The sequence below is a fragment of the Trachinotus anak genome, unplaced genomic scaffold (genome assembly GCF_046630095.1).
Source record: "Trachinotus anak isolate AG129_WGS33_773 ecotype Australia unplaced genomic scaffold, CSIRO_AGI_Tana_v1 ptg000024l, whole genome shotgun sequence".
Taxonomy (NCBI): domain Eukaryota; kingdom Metazoa; phylum Chordata; class Actinopteri; order Carangiformes; family Carangidae; genus Trachinotus; species Trachinotus anak.
In genome coordinates, this window is record NW_027273875.1 from 10,908,935 (window position 1) to 10,924,497 (window position 15,563).

Consider the following 15,563-nt stretch of genomic DNA (forward strand, 5'->3'; position numbering starts at 1 on the left):
TGAAACTATTTTTTAACTAAAAATATTAATCTTGCTAGAGGAAAAGTCAGGGGATCATCAGTGTCTCCAGGATTCATCCTCTTAACACCATGAATAAATATTTCATGGCATTCCTCCATGCACTAGTTTTTGAGATACTTCAGTCAGACAGACTCTTAGACTAACATCTCAACACTACTAATTTGGATAAAAATGTACTTTCAGTTTTGAAAAATATGCTAATTGCCACATCCTTTTGGTTTGAATAATGACAAAATCAGCACATCAACGCTATTTCAACAACAATAATTGCATTGCTTCCTGTCCATGGTCCAATTCTATGAAACATGTAGGTTGAAAATGAACTGTGAACCAGCAAAGAGCTGGTCCACCACTCTGAAACCTGGATAAAATTCGGTCCTGAGGCTGGAAAAGTCCTGATACCCCACTCAGTTACAATCTCAATTATCACCTTGATCAAAAGTAAAACAAACATAAACTGTTGAAATTATGTCTCATTGTCTCTTCATTTTGTTTATTAGATGTTACATGGACAGAGTTACATGGGTTACATTTACACAAGCTTGTAGCATTTGTTCATTTGCAAGCATTTCATTTGGCAGGTTAATTATTGTTAACAGAGGAAATAAAAGACAGTATAATACTTCCGCATATACACATACAGTATTTAAAACTATTACGTAGCTGTATTTGTAAGTATACATTGTGTTATATAGTAATGCCATCTAACACTACAACAGGAAAATTGATTAACAGGAAAAAACTGGAAAAAAAAATCTTAGATGGGGATATTTATACATGTTGCTTAATATTAAGAGTGTACAGCATTAGACAATGCCTTGCATTGCATTACTGTGGCTACCTACACAGGGAGTACTCCTTATATGAATACATAATATTCCATGCAATAAAGGGTCAAGATAAATTGAACAACTACTTTTTCAGCACAGATGACATAATAGGGAAGGAAATACCTATATCTGCATTTATACAACAAAAATACACATTTACATTTTACCATTAAATGACCAAATCTAAACCGTAGCGGATGTTTCAAGGTACAGAAAAATATTATGTTTAAGGACATATATTATTCATTTGCCTCCAATACTACTCAGCAGATGTTGTTTGTGTTGTTAAAAACTTTTTTATTGATTTGGTTAAAAGTGAGACAATATACTGAATATTTGTAATATGATTTTTCATTTCAGTGTGGATTTTAAATGAGAAACAAAGGGTGGAGCTGAGTGTGCTGTCTCAAAAGTGTAAGAGACAGGCTATCAAAGTAAATCCAGTAAGTGTTACAGTTTGAATTCAAAGACTAAGTCTCTTCAAACCACATGAAAATTAGCGAACTACAGAAAAAGAGCTTCACTGAATTTTCCCTGCTAAATAAAGTCAAAGTAAACTGTGATTTCAGACACAGGAAACAGTGCACACATGTCACTATCACAGCTGTGTTCGCTCTCCTTTCAACACCTCATCTGGAATCCCTCCTGTCCAGCCGTGCACCTCAGCCCTGCCTTGCCCTTTTCCTTCACTGGACTGTGGTTCACGTATGAAGTGGTTCAGCATCTGCTCAGCTGACTGCAGGCTGGCCAGGCTGCTATCTGCTTCTGACGTCCTGCTTTCCATCGACCTGCCAATACCTGTCTCCCTGTTGTTGCTTGTTCTCCAGTGATGAATGATCTCATTATCTAAATCCTCAATAGCTTCACCCCCTGGGCGGTGGAGGTCCATCATGGCCTCCATGCCTCTTAGCTCCTTTTGCATGTGATGGCATGCCAGAGGAATTTCCTCCAGGCTCGCTGACCGTATCAGCATGGAAGAGCTAAGGTTTGGACTTGAGGTGATCCTGTAATTTCCCTCACCTGTCACGTCATCCGACAGATTATTGAAGCCAGAAGAGCAAGTGTTGTTCTGGGGTGCCGATAAAATCTCACTGTGGATGGTGAACTGGAGATGAGGTATCTGCCGTGGTCGCACAGTGTGTCGTCTGACAGTTTCCTCACCCCCTGACTCACTGTCTTTGTCCATGTCTCCTTCCTGGTGTCTCCATATTTGACCTCTGTTTGATCCTGTCAGTATAAATCGTGGGGTCTCCTCTCCCATCTCTGACCAATCAGATTCCTCCTCCTCTGGAACTGACCCCAGAGGTTGCTCCTGCCCGCCAGCTTTGGCCTTTCCATAGTTATGGCTGTCCATGAACTGAGCCGGAGGCGGAGTGATGGGGAGAACCACCTGATTAATGGCTTCATCTGACTGAAAATGGAGGTTGGTTTTGTGCAGGACTGATGTTACCTACATTGAGTAGAGGTCACAAATCAATGAGTTAATTGATTAAATGTTGCAAAAAAAACTAAAGAAGGTGTTTTGTATGACTAAGAGAAAACTAATGGCTAATGCTGTATGTACATTAAACAATTTCACAGAGGCTTATGTCTGTCAATTCTTGCCCATGTTGGCTAACAGAAATCATCATTAATACCAGAATATTTTTGCATATAGTTTTTCTGTTTTTCCTCCCCTGCATCTGAATGTGTTTGTGCAGCCACGGTGTGGCCAGAACTCAAAGGGAGGTAAAGATCTTACATTGAATGTTTCCACACTGTTGGAAAATTTTGCATCAGCGAGCTGCTCCGTCAGCACTGATATACGCTGATTCAACCTCTCACGTTCTCCTTCCATATTATGAGCCTGACACAGAGAGCACAGGAAGTAGTCAATTAACTTTCAGTAAGTCTGGGACTTTCATATGTCACACTACCCCCCCTTTTTTAATTTTTTATAATTTTAAACCAACCTTAATATCTCAGTAGAAAAAGGCTCTTACATATGTCACAACTTCTCTCTATACATAGTCATGTTTTAATAATTTAAAAAAATTATGTGCAAGAAATACTAGTACTAGAAATACTAGTGATCTCACCACTGAGTGAAGCCTTTGCTGTAGAAGATTATTGGTCTGTTGTGTGGAGGAGCAGTTATCATGTAGTCTAAAATAAGGCACAGGGAGAGAAGTTATTCAACGATAGTATAGCCAATAGTATGGCAATAGTATGGCATATGTATGCACACAATATCTAACTTTATATGAGCTTAAATAACATAGATATGCAGATCATCTTAAGTCCAAAACTGCACCCATTACCTCTTAAACCTCTCTGTGAGGTTGCTAAGCTCCATTCGCGTCCTCTGAAGCTCTGCCTCCAAGAGCTTTTGGCTGCTCATGAATTCCTCTCCTAAACACTCCATCCTCACTGCTGTCTTCAGCAAACTTTGTTGCAGAACTTCATCCTTCTCCTGCAGTATCCTATCAGGATGGATACACAAAAAGACAGAGTGAAATATGTACACAAGCTTTTGATACATTTCTTTAATGACAAATTCTTTTGCATTTTTGCCGAAGATTCTGATTACTTTGAATGTGAAATCGGACTGGTCAGTATTTTCTGTGATATTCACATCCAAAACAGTTTTGAGCCAATCAGTCTATAGGCTGCACACCATCACTGTCATGGCTGGGACTTGGATAATGACTTTTACCAGTTAATATAAACAACAGAGTTACATCACACTTACATCATTCTACCCAGATCATGCGCCTTTTCCTGTATTAAAGAACAAAACAAAGAGTTTGACAAGAAAAATTACATTCAGAAATACTATTTATGATGAACAACAAATGAAGTGAAAAAATTAGCTGAAAAATTAATGAAGAACAAAGAGCAGTAATTTGGAATGTCAATTTGATAACCATTAGTGTGTGCATGATAAGTAATCTATTGTTCTGTAATAGCTAATCTATTGTCCACAGAGACATGCACACTGGTGCCCAAATCAATAGGAAAACAAATGAGTGGAACATTGTTGCATAATCCGTTAATCAAATACCGACAACTATTGACCTGTTAATAATTTCTTAATGAGCATACTGTAATAGGGGATTTCATGGAAGACTATGGTCTTGGAAAGAAATGTCATACTTTAAGTAATGATGAGCTAGTGAAGCTTATCTGTTCCTCATCCAGACTGGAGGGGCTGCTAGTGTTCCTGGGCGAATCTGCTTTGCTGGAATGAGACTCTGGCTTTCTGTGTGAAGGTGGACTGGCAGCAGAATGCCCCTTTAAATGAGTATGGTGGTCATCATGGCCATCATGGTCGAGATCATTGTTTTTGGAGTGATGGCTTGTGTTATAGTAATCTCCATGGTGATGCTGATGGTTTGGACTGTGGTGGTCTCCATGGTGATGCTGATGGCTTGGACTATGGTGGTCTCCAGGGTGATGCTGATGGCATGGACTATGGTGGTCTGTGTGGTGATGCTGATGTCCTGAACTATGGTGGTCTCCATGGTGATGTTCATGAACTTCACTGTGGTGGTCTCCATGGCGATGTTCATGAGACTCCGTGTGGTGGTCTCCATGGTGATGTTCATGAGATTTACTGTGGTGGTCTCCATGGTGATGCAGATGCGAATCACTGTGGTGGTCTCCATGGTGATGGTGATGGTTTGGACTGTGGTGGTCTCCGTGGTGATGCTGATGAGATTCACTGTGGTGGTCTCTATGGTGATGTTCATGAACTTCACTGTGGTGGTCTCCATGGTGTTGTTCATGAGACTCACTATGGTGGTCTCCATGGTGGTGCTGATGCGATTCACCATGGTGCTCTCCATGGTGATGGCGATGGCCTGGACTGTGGTGGTCTCCATGGTGTTGTTCATGAGACTCACTATGGTGGTCTCCATGGTGGTGCTGATGCGATTCACCATGGTGCTCTCCATGGTGATGGCGATGGCCTGGACTGTGGTGGTCTCCATGGTGTTGTTCATGAGACTCACTATGGTGGTCTCCATGGTGGTGCTGATGCGATTCACCATGGTGCTCTCCATGGTGATGGCGATGGCCTGGACTGTGGTGGTCTCCATGGTGTTGTTCATGAGACTCACTATGGTGATCTCCATGGTGATGCTGATGCGATTCACCATGGTGGTCTCCATGGTGATGGTGATGGCCTGGACTGTGGTGGTCTCCATGGTGATGGTGATGACTTGGACTGTGGTGGTCTTCATGGTGATGGTGATGGGTTGTACCATGGTGGTCTCCATGGTGATGGTGATGGCTTGGACTATGGTGGTCTCCATGATGGTCATGATGGTCCGGACTTTGGTGGTCTCCATGGTGATGAGATTCATTGTGGTGGTCTCCATGGTGATGGTGATGGGTTGTACCATGGTTGTCTCCATGGTGATAACAATGGCCAGAGCTGTGATGCTGAGAAAGGCCATGGTGGTCTCTGTGGTGATGGTGATGTGGTGGGCTGCAGTGGTCTCTATGGTGATGCCGATGTGTTGGACTGTGATGCTCTCCATGGTCACTGGTGTGGTGTGGGCTGTGGTGTCTGTGGTGACGTGGTGTAGTAGGACGTTCAGTGTTTGGGTGTTTGCTATGGTGATGGTGACCTGAACTGTGAATGTCTCCATGGTGATGTGTTGTTGTGTGGTGACCTTCATGATGAAGACTTAATTCTCCATGGTGATCTCCATGGTGATGACCATGGCCATGGTCGTCTCCATGGTGATGGTGATGAGCATGGTCATGGTGTTCTCCATGGTGATGATGACGACCAGGACCATGATGGTCTCCATGGTGATGATAATGAGTTGCACTGTGGTGGTCTCCGTGGTGATGATGACGAGCAGAACCACGATGGTCTCCATGGTGATGATGAGTTGCATTGTGGTGGTCTCCATGGTGGTAAGTGGGGCTATGGTGATCTCCATGATGATGATGGTGCTGTCCGTGGTGATGGTGATGACTTGTGTTGTGGTGGTCTCTGTGGTGATGCTGATGACTTTGGCTGTTGCAGTCTTCATGGTGATGATGATGGTGACTAGAAGTGTGGTCTCCTTGGTGATGGTGGTGGTAGTGCTTATAAGAGGACGAGCGGGAGTGACGCTGAGGAGTTTGAGACCGTGAGTGATGTCCTTTCAGACAGCTAATATCAGTGCAACTTTTGGTCCTATGACCCATGTGATCAGGTGAATCTGCAGAACGGTGACTGCGGTGGTGGTGGAATGATTTAGAGTGAGAGAGTCGTGAAGAGTGCTTGCTGGTATGGGAGTGCCTGCTGGAAATAACTGAGTCTGCACTGGCAGGCCGACTCCTCTGCTGTCTGAGTTTTTCAGTGCTGCTCTCTACATTACTGGCTCCAGCAGAGGCCTGCCGTGGACTACAAGGTCTTTGAGCATCTGTAACCCCAAGAGTGGTGAGTCTCATTGGGCTGAGCACCTGCCGGGTGATCTCATTAAGGAATGCAGAGAACTTCATTTTTTCCTTCATTAAATTCTTTCTTGCTTCACTTTTCCTCTTTGCTTGTTCATTTTCATCTTCATTTCCATGCCCTTCTCTTTCTTTGGGTCTAGTGAGAGCCTCCATTGATTTGGATTTGCGGAAACTTCCATCATTTCTTGAGCCTCTTGTAATCTTTTGTGTGTTCTTATGGGTGCTGTGGGTAGGGCTGCTGTGCGAGGACTTGCTTTTCTCCCGTTTCTGTTTGGCAGAGAGCCTGTTTAGACAACCTCTTTTATCTATCAAAGGAGCTGTGTCATCCCCTTCTTCAAAGTACCTGTGTTTACCAGAAATGTCAGTACAGGACTGTGAGTGCTGAGGCTTCCTAAGTGGATATCTATCCAAACACTCACTGCTTGTCTCAGAAGACAGGCTAGAGGAAGATGTGGAAGAGGAAGAAGAGAAGGAAGAGGAGGAGGAAGATGAAGAAGAGGAGGAGGAGGAGGAGGAGGAGGAAGAGGAGGAGGAGGATGTTGATGAAGAGGAAGTAGAGGAGGTGGATGAAGAGGAACCAGTTGAGGAACTTGAGGAGGTTTCTGAAAGAGAAACATGGCGATGGTTGTGCTTGTGATGGTAGTGGTGAGAGTGAGCATGATGAGTCTTGTCATTATCAGATGAATGTCGATGGCTGGGGTGATGATCACTAAAAATGCTGTCCTCTGTTGTTGAATGGGTGCTATCAAACAGAAAACATGAGTGTTAAAGTCACACTGGATACACTGCTACTTTAATCCGTCTTATATAAACTAAACAAAATAAATCAGTGTTTCACTCGTTTAGTCTATTTAAAAAATGTAAAACAAATTTTATGAATGAATCAGTGGCATGTAATTATGACATAAAAAATTGCCAGACTTACTCTTGGCTATCACTGCAGTCTGGCTGATGTAACTTTTGCTGGTGGTGGTGATGACGGTGGCCTTTATTTTGGTGATGGTGCTTCATTTGTTGAGGTTTTAAGTTAGCCGTCTTTCCACGCTTGTGGTCTTTTTCTTGATGGTCACACATTTCAGAATTCTAACCTTTATTGCCTCTGTCGTCCCGGTGGAAATATTTCTCCAACAGCTGAGAGCTGTCCTCAGAAACTGGCACAATTTTGATCCCTGGGGAAATATTGTACTTCTTTACAACTTTGTTACATAATTCACTCTGCCATGACCATTTTACTCTTCTGTGCATTTACAAAACAAAAACAACAATAGAAACATGGAAAATATTAAAATTTTAATCCATAATGCTATTGTTTTAAAATATTGTTTGTAAATTAGCAAAAACATGGTGACGATGAAATGTCATTACACATTATATGAATGATTTACTTCATAAAACTATATAGGTTTACTACAGCAGTAACATGGTTGCTTATCAATTTTATGTGCATCATCTCTGAACTGTATTAAAGTATGACTATAAATATATAAATATAAATATTTTTTATAAAACATAATTAATGATATTCTACATGCTCCAAGAAGGCAAATGTTAAAAGAATTTTAAAAAATGAATAAATTAAAAAATTTAATGTAGTCCCATGCAGACTACATTAAATTTTTGCAAAATACAGCTTTGTAAATTACAAGCACCACTAAGACATACTGAGCTATAAAACAAGTTTCAGCAGTTATTTCTAGTTCAGAACGCAGCTACAGAGACATTATTACAGATATTTATCTCTAACTTATCTAAAATACAGCCAACATCTGTACTTACGTTTTCAACGAAGCCATGGGAATGACACAGAGGTGTTCATTGATGCTTTGTATCAGAAACACAGCAGTTCTCTGTCTGTGATGCACCTAGTAATTGAACTGGGAAGCACATGTGGAACACTCACAGTCACACATCAATATATACTCCTGTGCCATCCAATGAGAAAGTCGCCAGCTGTCGCACGCAGCTACTTTGAACTGTATTAAACTCTACTGTATAACGCTGTGTATAAGATGGCTTATGCATGCATTTTTAAAGACACCAACATGAATGAGTAACATACTGTGCATATGTAAATTCAAAATTACAAACAGATGATCAGTACATATAGTACATTTGTGTAATATATTCTTCCTGTGACTTGTTTGTTGCACATAATCAATTAATCTATTAATATAAATACATTTTACATAAATAATTAACAGCAAATAAGTAATAAAAAACTCTTCTGGGATCTTTGGGCAAAGCTACAAGCACTACAGATATGATTTCAAAGTTTTATTTGGTAAACCACTCAAAAGTCAGCAAACTATGCTTAACATCTATGATCTGACTCACTGTACCAAAATGTCACAGGTAAACCCTTTAAAACTGGGATGGTAGTGTGAGTGGGTATCAGATGTCACCCACTATCTTCTTGTATTACTTCCGTTTTTCAAATATTCAATCAACACTCTCCCAGTTGTCAGGATGTCTCAACTCAAAAGTAATTTTTCCACCTGTGATTGTTGTCATGAGACCAGAGCAGAGCTGTGCTGCTTACAGTATGCATGTTAACTACAAAGTGGCAAGTTATTGATCAGGATGTCCCTATTATGTCAGGGCAATGGGCAATCTCATAACTCAGAGTCACTGAAAAATAATTGAACTCCAATAGAGTGACAAAAACAATTACACACCATGAGACATCAGGATGTTACATGAAACCACTGATGACTGAAACCATTGTATATGCCAGGAAATACATCAGATGATACAAACCACAGCGCTGTGGTGTGTGCAAGCGCAGGATCTGTCATCCTCATTGTACACTGGCATCATGTATGATCTTCGTTGCCACCGGCAGCTTTCCCTGCATCAATGTTGTATGGGTCAGATCCACTGACAATCAATGGCAAACCTACACTGCTGTGACTGTTTGCCAGGCACAATGGAAAGTCAGTGGAGGCAAATAACAGTCACATGCAAATGCGTGACGTACTGGTGAATATTTATAATAGCCTGCAGATATCTACAGTGGAATTACAAGGATTCTCAAGGGCAGCATGTGACAAAGTTACATCACACAAGCTCAAGATCATCATAGGCCCAATAATGAATGCAGTTGTGTCTATGCCAAAACACTGCGACACTGTTATTCGGGTATGGAATTACATACTAATTAATGCATTTTCCACATGCAGTTGATTGTCACAGCTTTCAGAAAAATTACTTTAAATTTGTGAGAAGGAAATATGACCTCCACATGTACCTGTTAACATCAGCTCTGTTTCAGGTGAATCTTGAATCTAAATCTTGAACCAACTGTATGTTTTTGGTGACTCTCCGGCCACTTGCAAAAGTATATACAGTATATCAGGATGATATGTTGTAATGAAAAGATTGTGAAGGGATCAACATGCTGCCATGCATACAGTGCAGTAGCACAGACACAATAATAAAAGGCTTTAAATGCCAGTTACCGGTGTCACGGACAACAATGATACTAAAACAAGAAGGCACAAAAACAAAAGCAAGAGAGAAAAAACAAACTAATGGACAGTGGGGTAGAGTTTAAACTGACTATAAATAACACAACATGGGAAACTGATCCACAAAAAAGATTGTTTTTCCGGAGAGCTGATGCATGCATGCTGGATATTATGCAACAATATTTTGAATAGGCTCCTAATTTGGCTGCTAATTTCAAGCCATAACTGCTAAATTAATTATCTTATGCAAGAGTACAGTACACAGTCATTGTAAGTTCAAAATGAAAACACTGAAATCAATGTCACCGACATAACAAAGTTTTTAGACATAAGTGCACTGTGCACTGCAGCGTTGAATCTCACTGGGACCTGCGGCCCTTCAAAGTCACTGATGTAGCAGAGAGAGTTCTGCAAACACACTGTCCACAGACCTGATCCTGGTCTCTGTCCTGTCACCGCACTCACTGACTTTCATCGGACACTACTGAGGAGGTCCTGAGCTGGATGCACCACCAGGGGGAGTAATATTCAACATATTTGTAGCATCATAGCTCACCGGCACCGTGAGTCCATACATTGGGTTTTATACGAGGGGCAGGTCTGAGCGCTCTCTCAGAGTCTGAGTAAAAGTTCAGTGTTCAGCACAAGGTTGGAGTATCTAATATCGACCTTCTCCTCTGAAAGGAACTGGACATGAGATATTTGCCTCTTTTTAGAGTCCATTCTTTACCATTTGCGCAAAAGTTGTTTATATGTGGGATACAACAATGTAACATTATGCACAATTTTCAATGAACTTTTAATAACGTTTTAAAAATGCAAATAAGAGTGTTATTTCACAAAACAAGAACAAAAAAGATTTCATCCCATGATGATGAAGCATGTTTTTGTTATTCACAATGTCAACAGAGATTTTAATTAGGTAGACAGAAACATATGTAGTGTCTTGCCACAGTGAAACACTGTTAGAGAAAGTAAATAATTGTTACCTGCTGTTACTTCTTTTTGTGTGATTTGGAAAGATTATTCATAAATATTCTCACTTTAGTGCAAGTTTTGCTTTGTAAAGGAGTGAAACAATTTACACCATTCAAATGTTGCTTTCAAACAGCGCCAATTTTATAAGAACTGGATAATAGAATAACAAATAAGTTTGAGCTACTATACTCAAATGTGAAACAGTAATATACATCTTTTATAATGTTTTATAGTTTAATATTATTGATTCTCATTGCAGCTGTGTTATACAACGGACATTTCAGAAATCCTTCACCCATGATTTTGCCTATGCACAGCATCAGATGACAGTCACTATTTACGCACTTTAAAAAATATTAAAATACTGAAATTCTGTAGTATTCCCATTTAATAGACAGTCAAAAACATCAGGGAAATGTACACACAGTATCTGTGGCAAATCTAAAAGCAATGCACTCAATTCCAGAAATAATGCACACCCATAAATAGTTATGTATTAAACATGTGTGGGGGTATTTCATTCCAGTTTGGAGGCCCACCTCCTCTCTAAAGGAGAATTGCACAAGGCCACTCAATTCAAATCAGCATGTGGAATCAGTTTCTAACCATGTAAACGTCACTGAACGTTTCATTGCTGATCATATACATTCTGACATTTCTACCAGCAAAAGATGTTCTTTCAACATCAACAGTGTTTATTTAGTTTCTACTGAACTTAAAAAAAAATTAACTTAAAAAGATCACTGACAAATGTTAGCTGGAATTGGAAATGTAAATATTGCCCCTCGTGTCAACAGCTATTCAAAGCGACATCTACTGGATCCTTTGTCTCTATACGTCGGGCCTTGGTCGCCATTAGAGTTTTCAGGTTGCTCTGCTGGAATCACAGGAAACCTCCTGAATGTTGTGAGATATTTTCAGTGTCTGTGAAGGCATCTTTCTAATGCCTGATATACATGAATGGAGCTGGGGATTGCCTCCATTCTTAAGAGGTGCAGCATCACTTTTCCATTCACGCTGGGTAAAGCTCTCTCTATTGGGCTAACCATGTACTGGAAAGTCCCATTTCAGCTCGTTCTACACAAGCCTATCCTGTGTAACATAGAAGGAAAAGATGGAACCAATGCTTGTTATCAGTTTTTCCCCACGCGAATGTTGGGGTTGAGAAGAGGATCTAAATTTGGGTCCGAGCCAGCCGAGGCACGTCCAAGTTTAGCCATGATGATTATCAACGTAAAGAATCCAAGTACTCCAACCAGAAGAAGCATGAAGACCCGCTGTTTCCAGGACAGAGATGTCCGCTTTCCACCTGTGCGGTTCCTGAAAAGTTTAATAAATAAAATAAAAAAATTTTTTAACAAATCAGAGATCACAGAACCATTTCATAATGATTGTTATTCCTTGTGTCAAAGCAATAAGAGAGCTCCAATTCATAATACTAACTTGAGAATTCGAGCAAACCAACTTAACGCTGGTCGTCGCCGGTACTTGTCGTCATCAAAGTCAATCTGTGTGACAGAGCTGTGACCACCGTCCCGTGTGTCGTAGAGTTTTCTTGGAGATGATGCTGAAGAACAACAACAGGCAAACAAGATAATCTTTCAACAAAGAAGGCAAAACACTACCTTAAATATTCAGTATGTGACAAAATTGACTTTAGGAAATACAAAGCTGTAGAGAGTGGACTTTTCATTGCTTTACCTGAGTGTATTGTAATTGTGTCACCGGTGGTGGCAGTAGTAAAGTTGATCACAGCGTGGTCCTGCTTATTTGGATCCCCATTTTTACGAGGACCTCCAAGGTCTTCCTGCGCCGGAGGTTGGACTGAGTTTGGTGGGGGGCTGAGGCTGGTGTTGTAAGAGTGGCTGGGGTAAATGTTACTTTGTTCTTGTGCTGTGGAAACAAAAAAAAAAAAAAAAAAAGAGTTTAATTATCTGATTATGTTGCACAATATATATGTAGATGTTCACTATAAATTGAACCTCAAATAATGCTACATGAACAGCTGCAAAACAGCCTCTAATAAACATGCACATGTGGAAAAAAGTAAGTTTGGGCTCACCATCAAATGTTGACCAGTCAGTGTAATCAGTGACATCATTAACTGTGGTCTGCTCAAGGACCCCAATGGGCTCTTCAATCTGTCAGATCACATTTTATTAATGTTAGAACATTAACTCTGTACAATTTCCTGTTTGAATACAACAATACAATCTTCTCATCTGATCTGTTTTCAGGAAGACTGCCCAATGGATGTGAGGTCACCAATCAAGAAATTTAATTAAATAGGCCCTTACCAGCGGCAGCCCTAAACCAGCTCTAGCCCAGTTAACAGATGACAGCTGTTCTTTCAGCACATCAGCAATTGGGCTGGCCAGGTTGGAAGGAGGAAACACTGGACCCTGACAGGTGGGACACTGGTATCCAGCTGGAGCCGTATGGAGAGGCAGCCGAGATGCCAAGTTATTAAGACAGGCCCAGTGGAAGACATCTGTGGACGATAGAAACAGTTTAATGTCACAGCAGGGATGGGATGTATATGTTTTTATTGTTCGTTGTATTTATTTTTTTTTTTGTAATTCAGTTAAACTGCTCCTTTAAACATCAGAAGATTTGCTTGACACAGTTGACCATGTAGTCCCATGAGTTTATAATAAACAGGAACTTGATAATCTTACCATAGCAGACCAGTCTGACAGTGTCTTGAGCATTCAGTGGATTATTACACAGAGTACAGTTGGGGTTGTAATCGCTGTCCTGAAGCCATTGTAGATACGACTGCACAATACACTGAAGGGCAGCAAGTGAAGACACAGAATTTCAATGTGATCACAATATGTTACAAGTTTTGCACAAATACACATCACGTGATACTTGTTGACCCACTGACCTTGTTGTGGTTGGAGACGAGGCAATGCTCGCACACATTTACACGATGTTCGAAGCAGAATAAATTGGTCACCTTTCTCTTTGGGCACTTGCAGAGACCCATAGCCACCTGTGCTGTGTGGATGACAAACAAACAACAGCAGGTTTGTTTTGGATGCATACAACAACAATACCAGTTTTCATTATTCTATAATTTACAGACTGGCCTCCTGTGAGAAGAAGCTCAAAGCAAGAAGACTGTGTCTTCATTACTAGCAATAACATTTTAAAAGTTTTATACCTAATCAATTTATCTAGAGGCTAATATTCTCTTGAATAAAGTCTTGAGTAACATAATAGAGGACAGAAGATGACTTTATCTCTTCCCTTTTTCTTAACAACCTGAAATTTCCCCAGATACACTCGCTGATGGCATAGTTAAGCTTGTGACCACTTTGAGTGGAGAAAACTTCCTCACCGTCCTCATATTGTGAATAAAGATATAATGAAATGCATCGTTGCATCATTGTGTTGAAGAAGCAATAGCCATATTGCTTACTCCTAGGTTAGTATCTCCAGGGATTTTAGTCATAATGACATAGTATATATGTTGCCTGAGCATACAGGCTTATACTTCCCAGCCAGCAAGCAATAGTGGGCTGATTTTTGTTTGCAATGCTGCATTCTGGTCAAATATCTGCAGGTAAAGTTCAGCACAAAGTACATGAGCCACAAAACTCCCTTTTTGGATGGAACGTCACAGGACAACCTGAGATGGCCACATGCTGACACTGTCCTACAGATTACTATGAAAAAGTTCAGAATAAGATAAAACACAAGATTATTAAAATATGATAATAAGATAAATGATCAAATGAAATGAAATTACTGATATAAAACAGGAACAAACATGAGTCTTTAGTGGTCTTCTATCGGGCTAAATGATCGACTGTGCAGGTGACCTGACTTACATACCTTATAATGTGGATGTTTGGAGAAAATAATAATGCTCCTTACAACATTTTAACGTGACATGTTTATCTCTAAACTTTACAATCCCAGGTCGGATGCTTTGCAGACCCTGCACATGGCTGCCCTTCGTGTTGTTTGATTTCTCTCAGTGGATTCAATGTCTCAGCCACATACTTGAATAACCAGGCTGTGACACACACACACCCATTCACATATTTGCGACCCAAATATTATTAAGCGACATTATCTGAGGTTTGTGCTCAAGCTTGGTGTTACTTAATAAGAACTTGTTCATCAAACCTACTTTACCACTGATACCCTCCCAGCTGTCATGTCACAAGCAGTGGATTGGACATTGAAAAATCAGGTGGTAATACCTCTTGTATATTGTCATATTGTATTAGAGCTATAATCTTCATAGACAAGTCGTCGTCATATTACGGATATCGACAGGCTATCGGGTTAACATGCCATTTAATGTAATTATTAGCTGTTTATCAATGGCACCCAGCTCTAAATGCCCCTCATGTTGTCTATTGACGTGATTTATGCTTCTGTAACTACACATAACGTGTGGTTTTAGAGAACATAACACAAGTCACACATTTCGGGAAGTCATGAGTCTAACTTCATGATTCAGCACCAACACTTTCCGACAGCTTCATCCCAACATTTATCTGGGCTAACATTAGCTGCTAGCTTAGCTGGAAGTTATCAGTTGAGGTGACGTTGGCGAGCTAACCTAGCTAGCTGCTGGAGCTCAGGAAGTCCCAGCGCAAACGATAAATTACTACATGTTACCTGTCACACAGACTTTAATCAAGTCCCGTTCCTGTCAGTTGTTGTCCGGCTGTCATTTAAGCTTCCCTGCCAGGTTCCCACGGAAGGCGTCTCCACAAGCTGTCATCAGTAAAGTTGCAGCTAGCTGGTTCCTTCCTCTCTCTGTTTATGTGCCACGTCTCTTCCGCTTCGTGTCTCCCTGTAACAAACC

At 40.6% G+C, this 15,563-nt stretch overlaps 2 protein-coding genes across 3 annotated transcripts; both read right to left on the bottom strand.

The window, feature by feature from the left end:
* Nucleotides 1–487: 487 nt before the first annotated feature.
* Nucleotides 488–8,163, bottom strand: LOC139607723 (repetin). The gene is made up of 8 exons (XM_071460856.1): nt 8,064–8,163; nt 7,213–7,456; nt 3,987–7,029; nt 3,583–3,611; nt 3,152–3,313; nt 2,930–2,996; nt 2,593–2,697; nt 488–2,301 (listed from the first exon to the last, which is right to left on the bottom strand). The coding sequence occupies exons 2-8, from the start codon at nt 7,359–7,361 to the stop codon at nt 1,450–1,452; spliced, it is 4,407 nt and encodes a 1,468-aa protein (XP_071316957.1). The 5' UTR covers nt 7,362–7,456; nt 8,064–8,163; the 3' UTR covers nt 488–1,449.
* Nucleotides 8,164–10,536: 2,373 nt separating this feature from the next.
* On the bottom strand, nt 10,537–15,563 carry zfpl1 (zinc finger protein-like 1). 2 transcript variants are annotated; one of them, XM_071460861.1, is made up of 8 exons: nt 15,374–15,563; nt 13,623–13,730; nt 13,411–13,522; nt 13,030–13,223; nt 12,795–12,873; nt 12,434–12,625; nt 12,176–12,299; nt 10,537–12,052 (listed from the first exon to the last, which is right to left on the bottom strand). In XM_071460861.1, the coding sequence occupies exons 2-8, from the start codon at nt 13,722–13,724 to the stop codon at nt 11,866–11,868; spliced, it is 990 nt and encodes a 329-aa protein (XP_071316962.1). In that variant the 5' UTR covers nt 13,725–13,730; nt 15,374–15,563; the 3' UTR covers nt 10,537–11,865. The 2 variants fall into 2 exon arrangements, with proteins under 2 accessions (XP_071316962.1, XP_071316961.1); XM_071460860.1 differs by having other exon boundaries at nt 13,623–13,735; nt 15,374–15,562.

Bases quoted from the DNA above. Each gene is read 5' to 3' on its own strand.
- zfpl1 (XM_071460861.1), bottom strand. From the start codon at position 13,724: ATGGGTCTCTGCAAGTGCCCAAAGAGAAAGGTGACCAATTTATTCTGC. The intron at 12,626-12,794 runs GTGAGCCCAAAC...TTGTTTCCACAG, and splicing joins TGACTGGTCAACATTTGATG to CACAAGAACAAAGTAACATT. The intron at 12,300-12,433 runs GTAAAGCAATGA...GTTGTTCTTCAG, and splicing joins CACAATTACAATACACTCAG to CATCATCTCCAAGAAAACTC.
- LOC139607723 (XM_071460856.1), bottom strand. From the start codon at position 7,361: ATGTGTGACCATCAAGAAAAAGACCACAAGCGTGGAAAGACGGCTAAC. The intron at 3,612-3,986 runs GTATGACATTTC...TCTTTAATACAG, and splicing joins CTAGCTCATCATTACTTAAA to GAAAAGGCGCATGATCTGGG. The intron at 3,314-3,582 runs GTAAGTGTGATG...CCATCCTGATAG, and splicing joins CATGATCTGGGTAGAATGAT to GATACTGCAGGAGAAGGATG.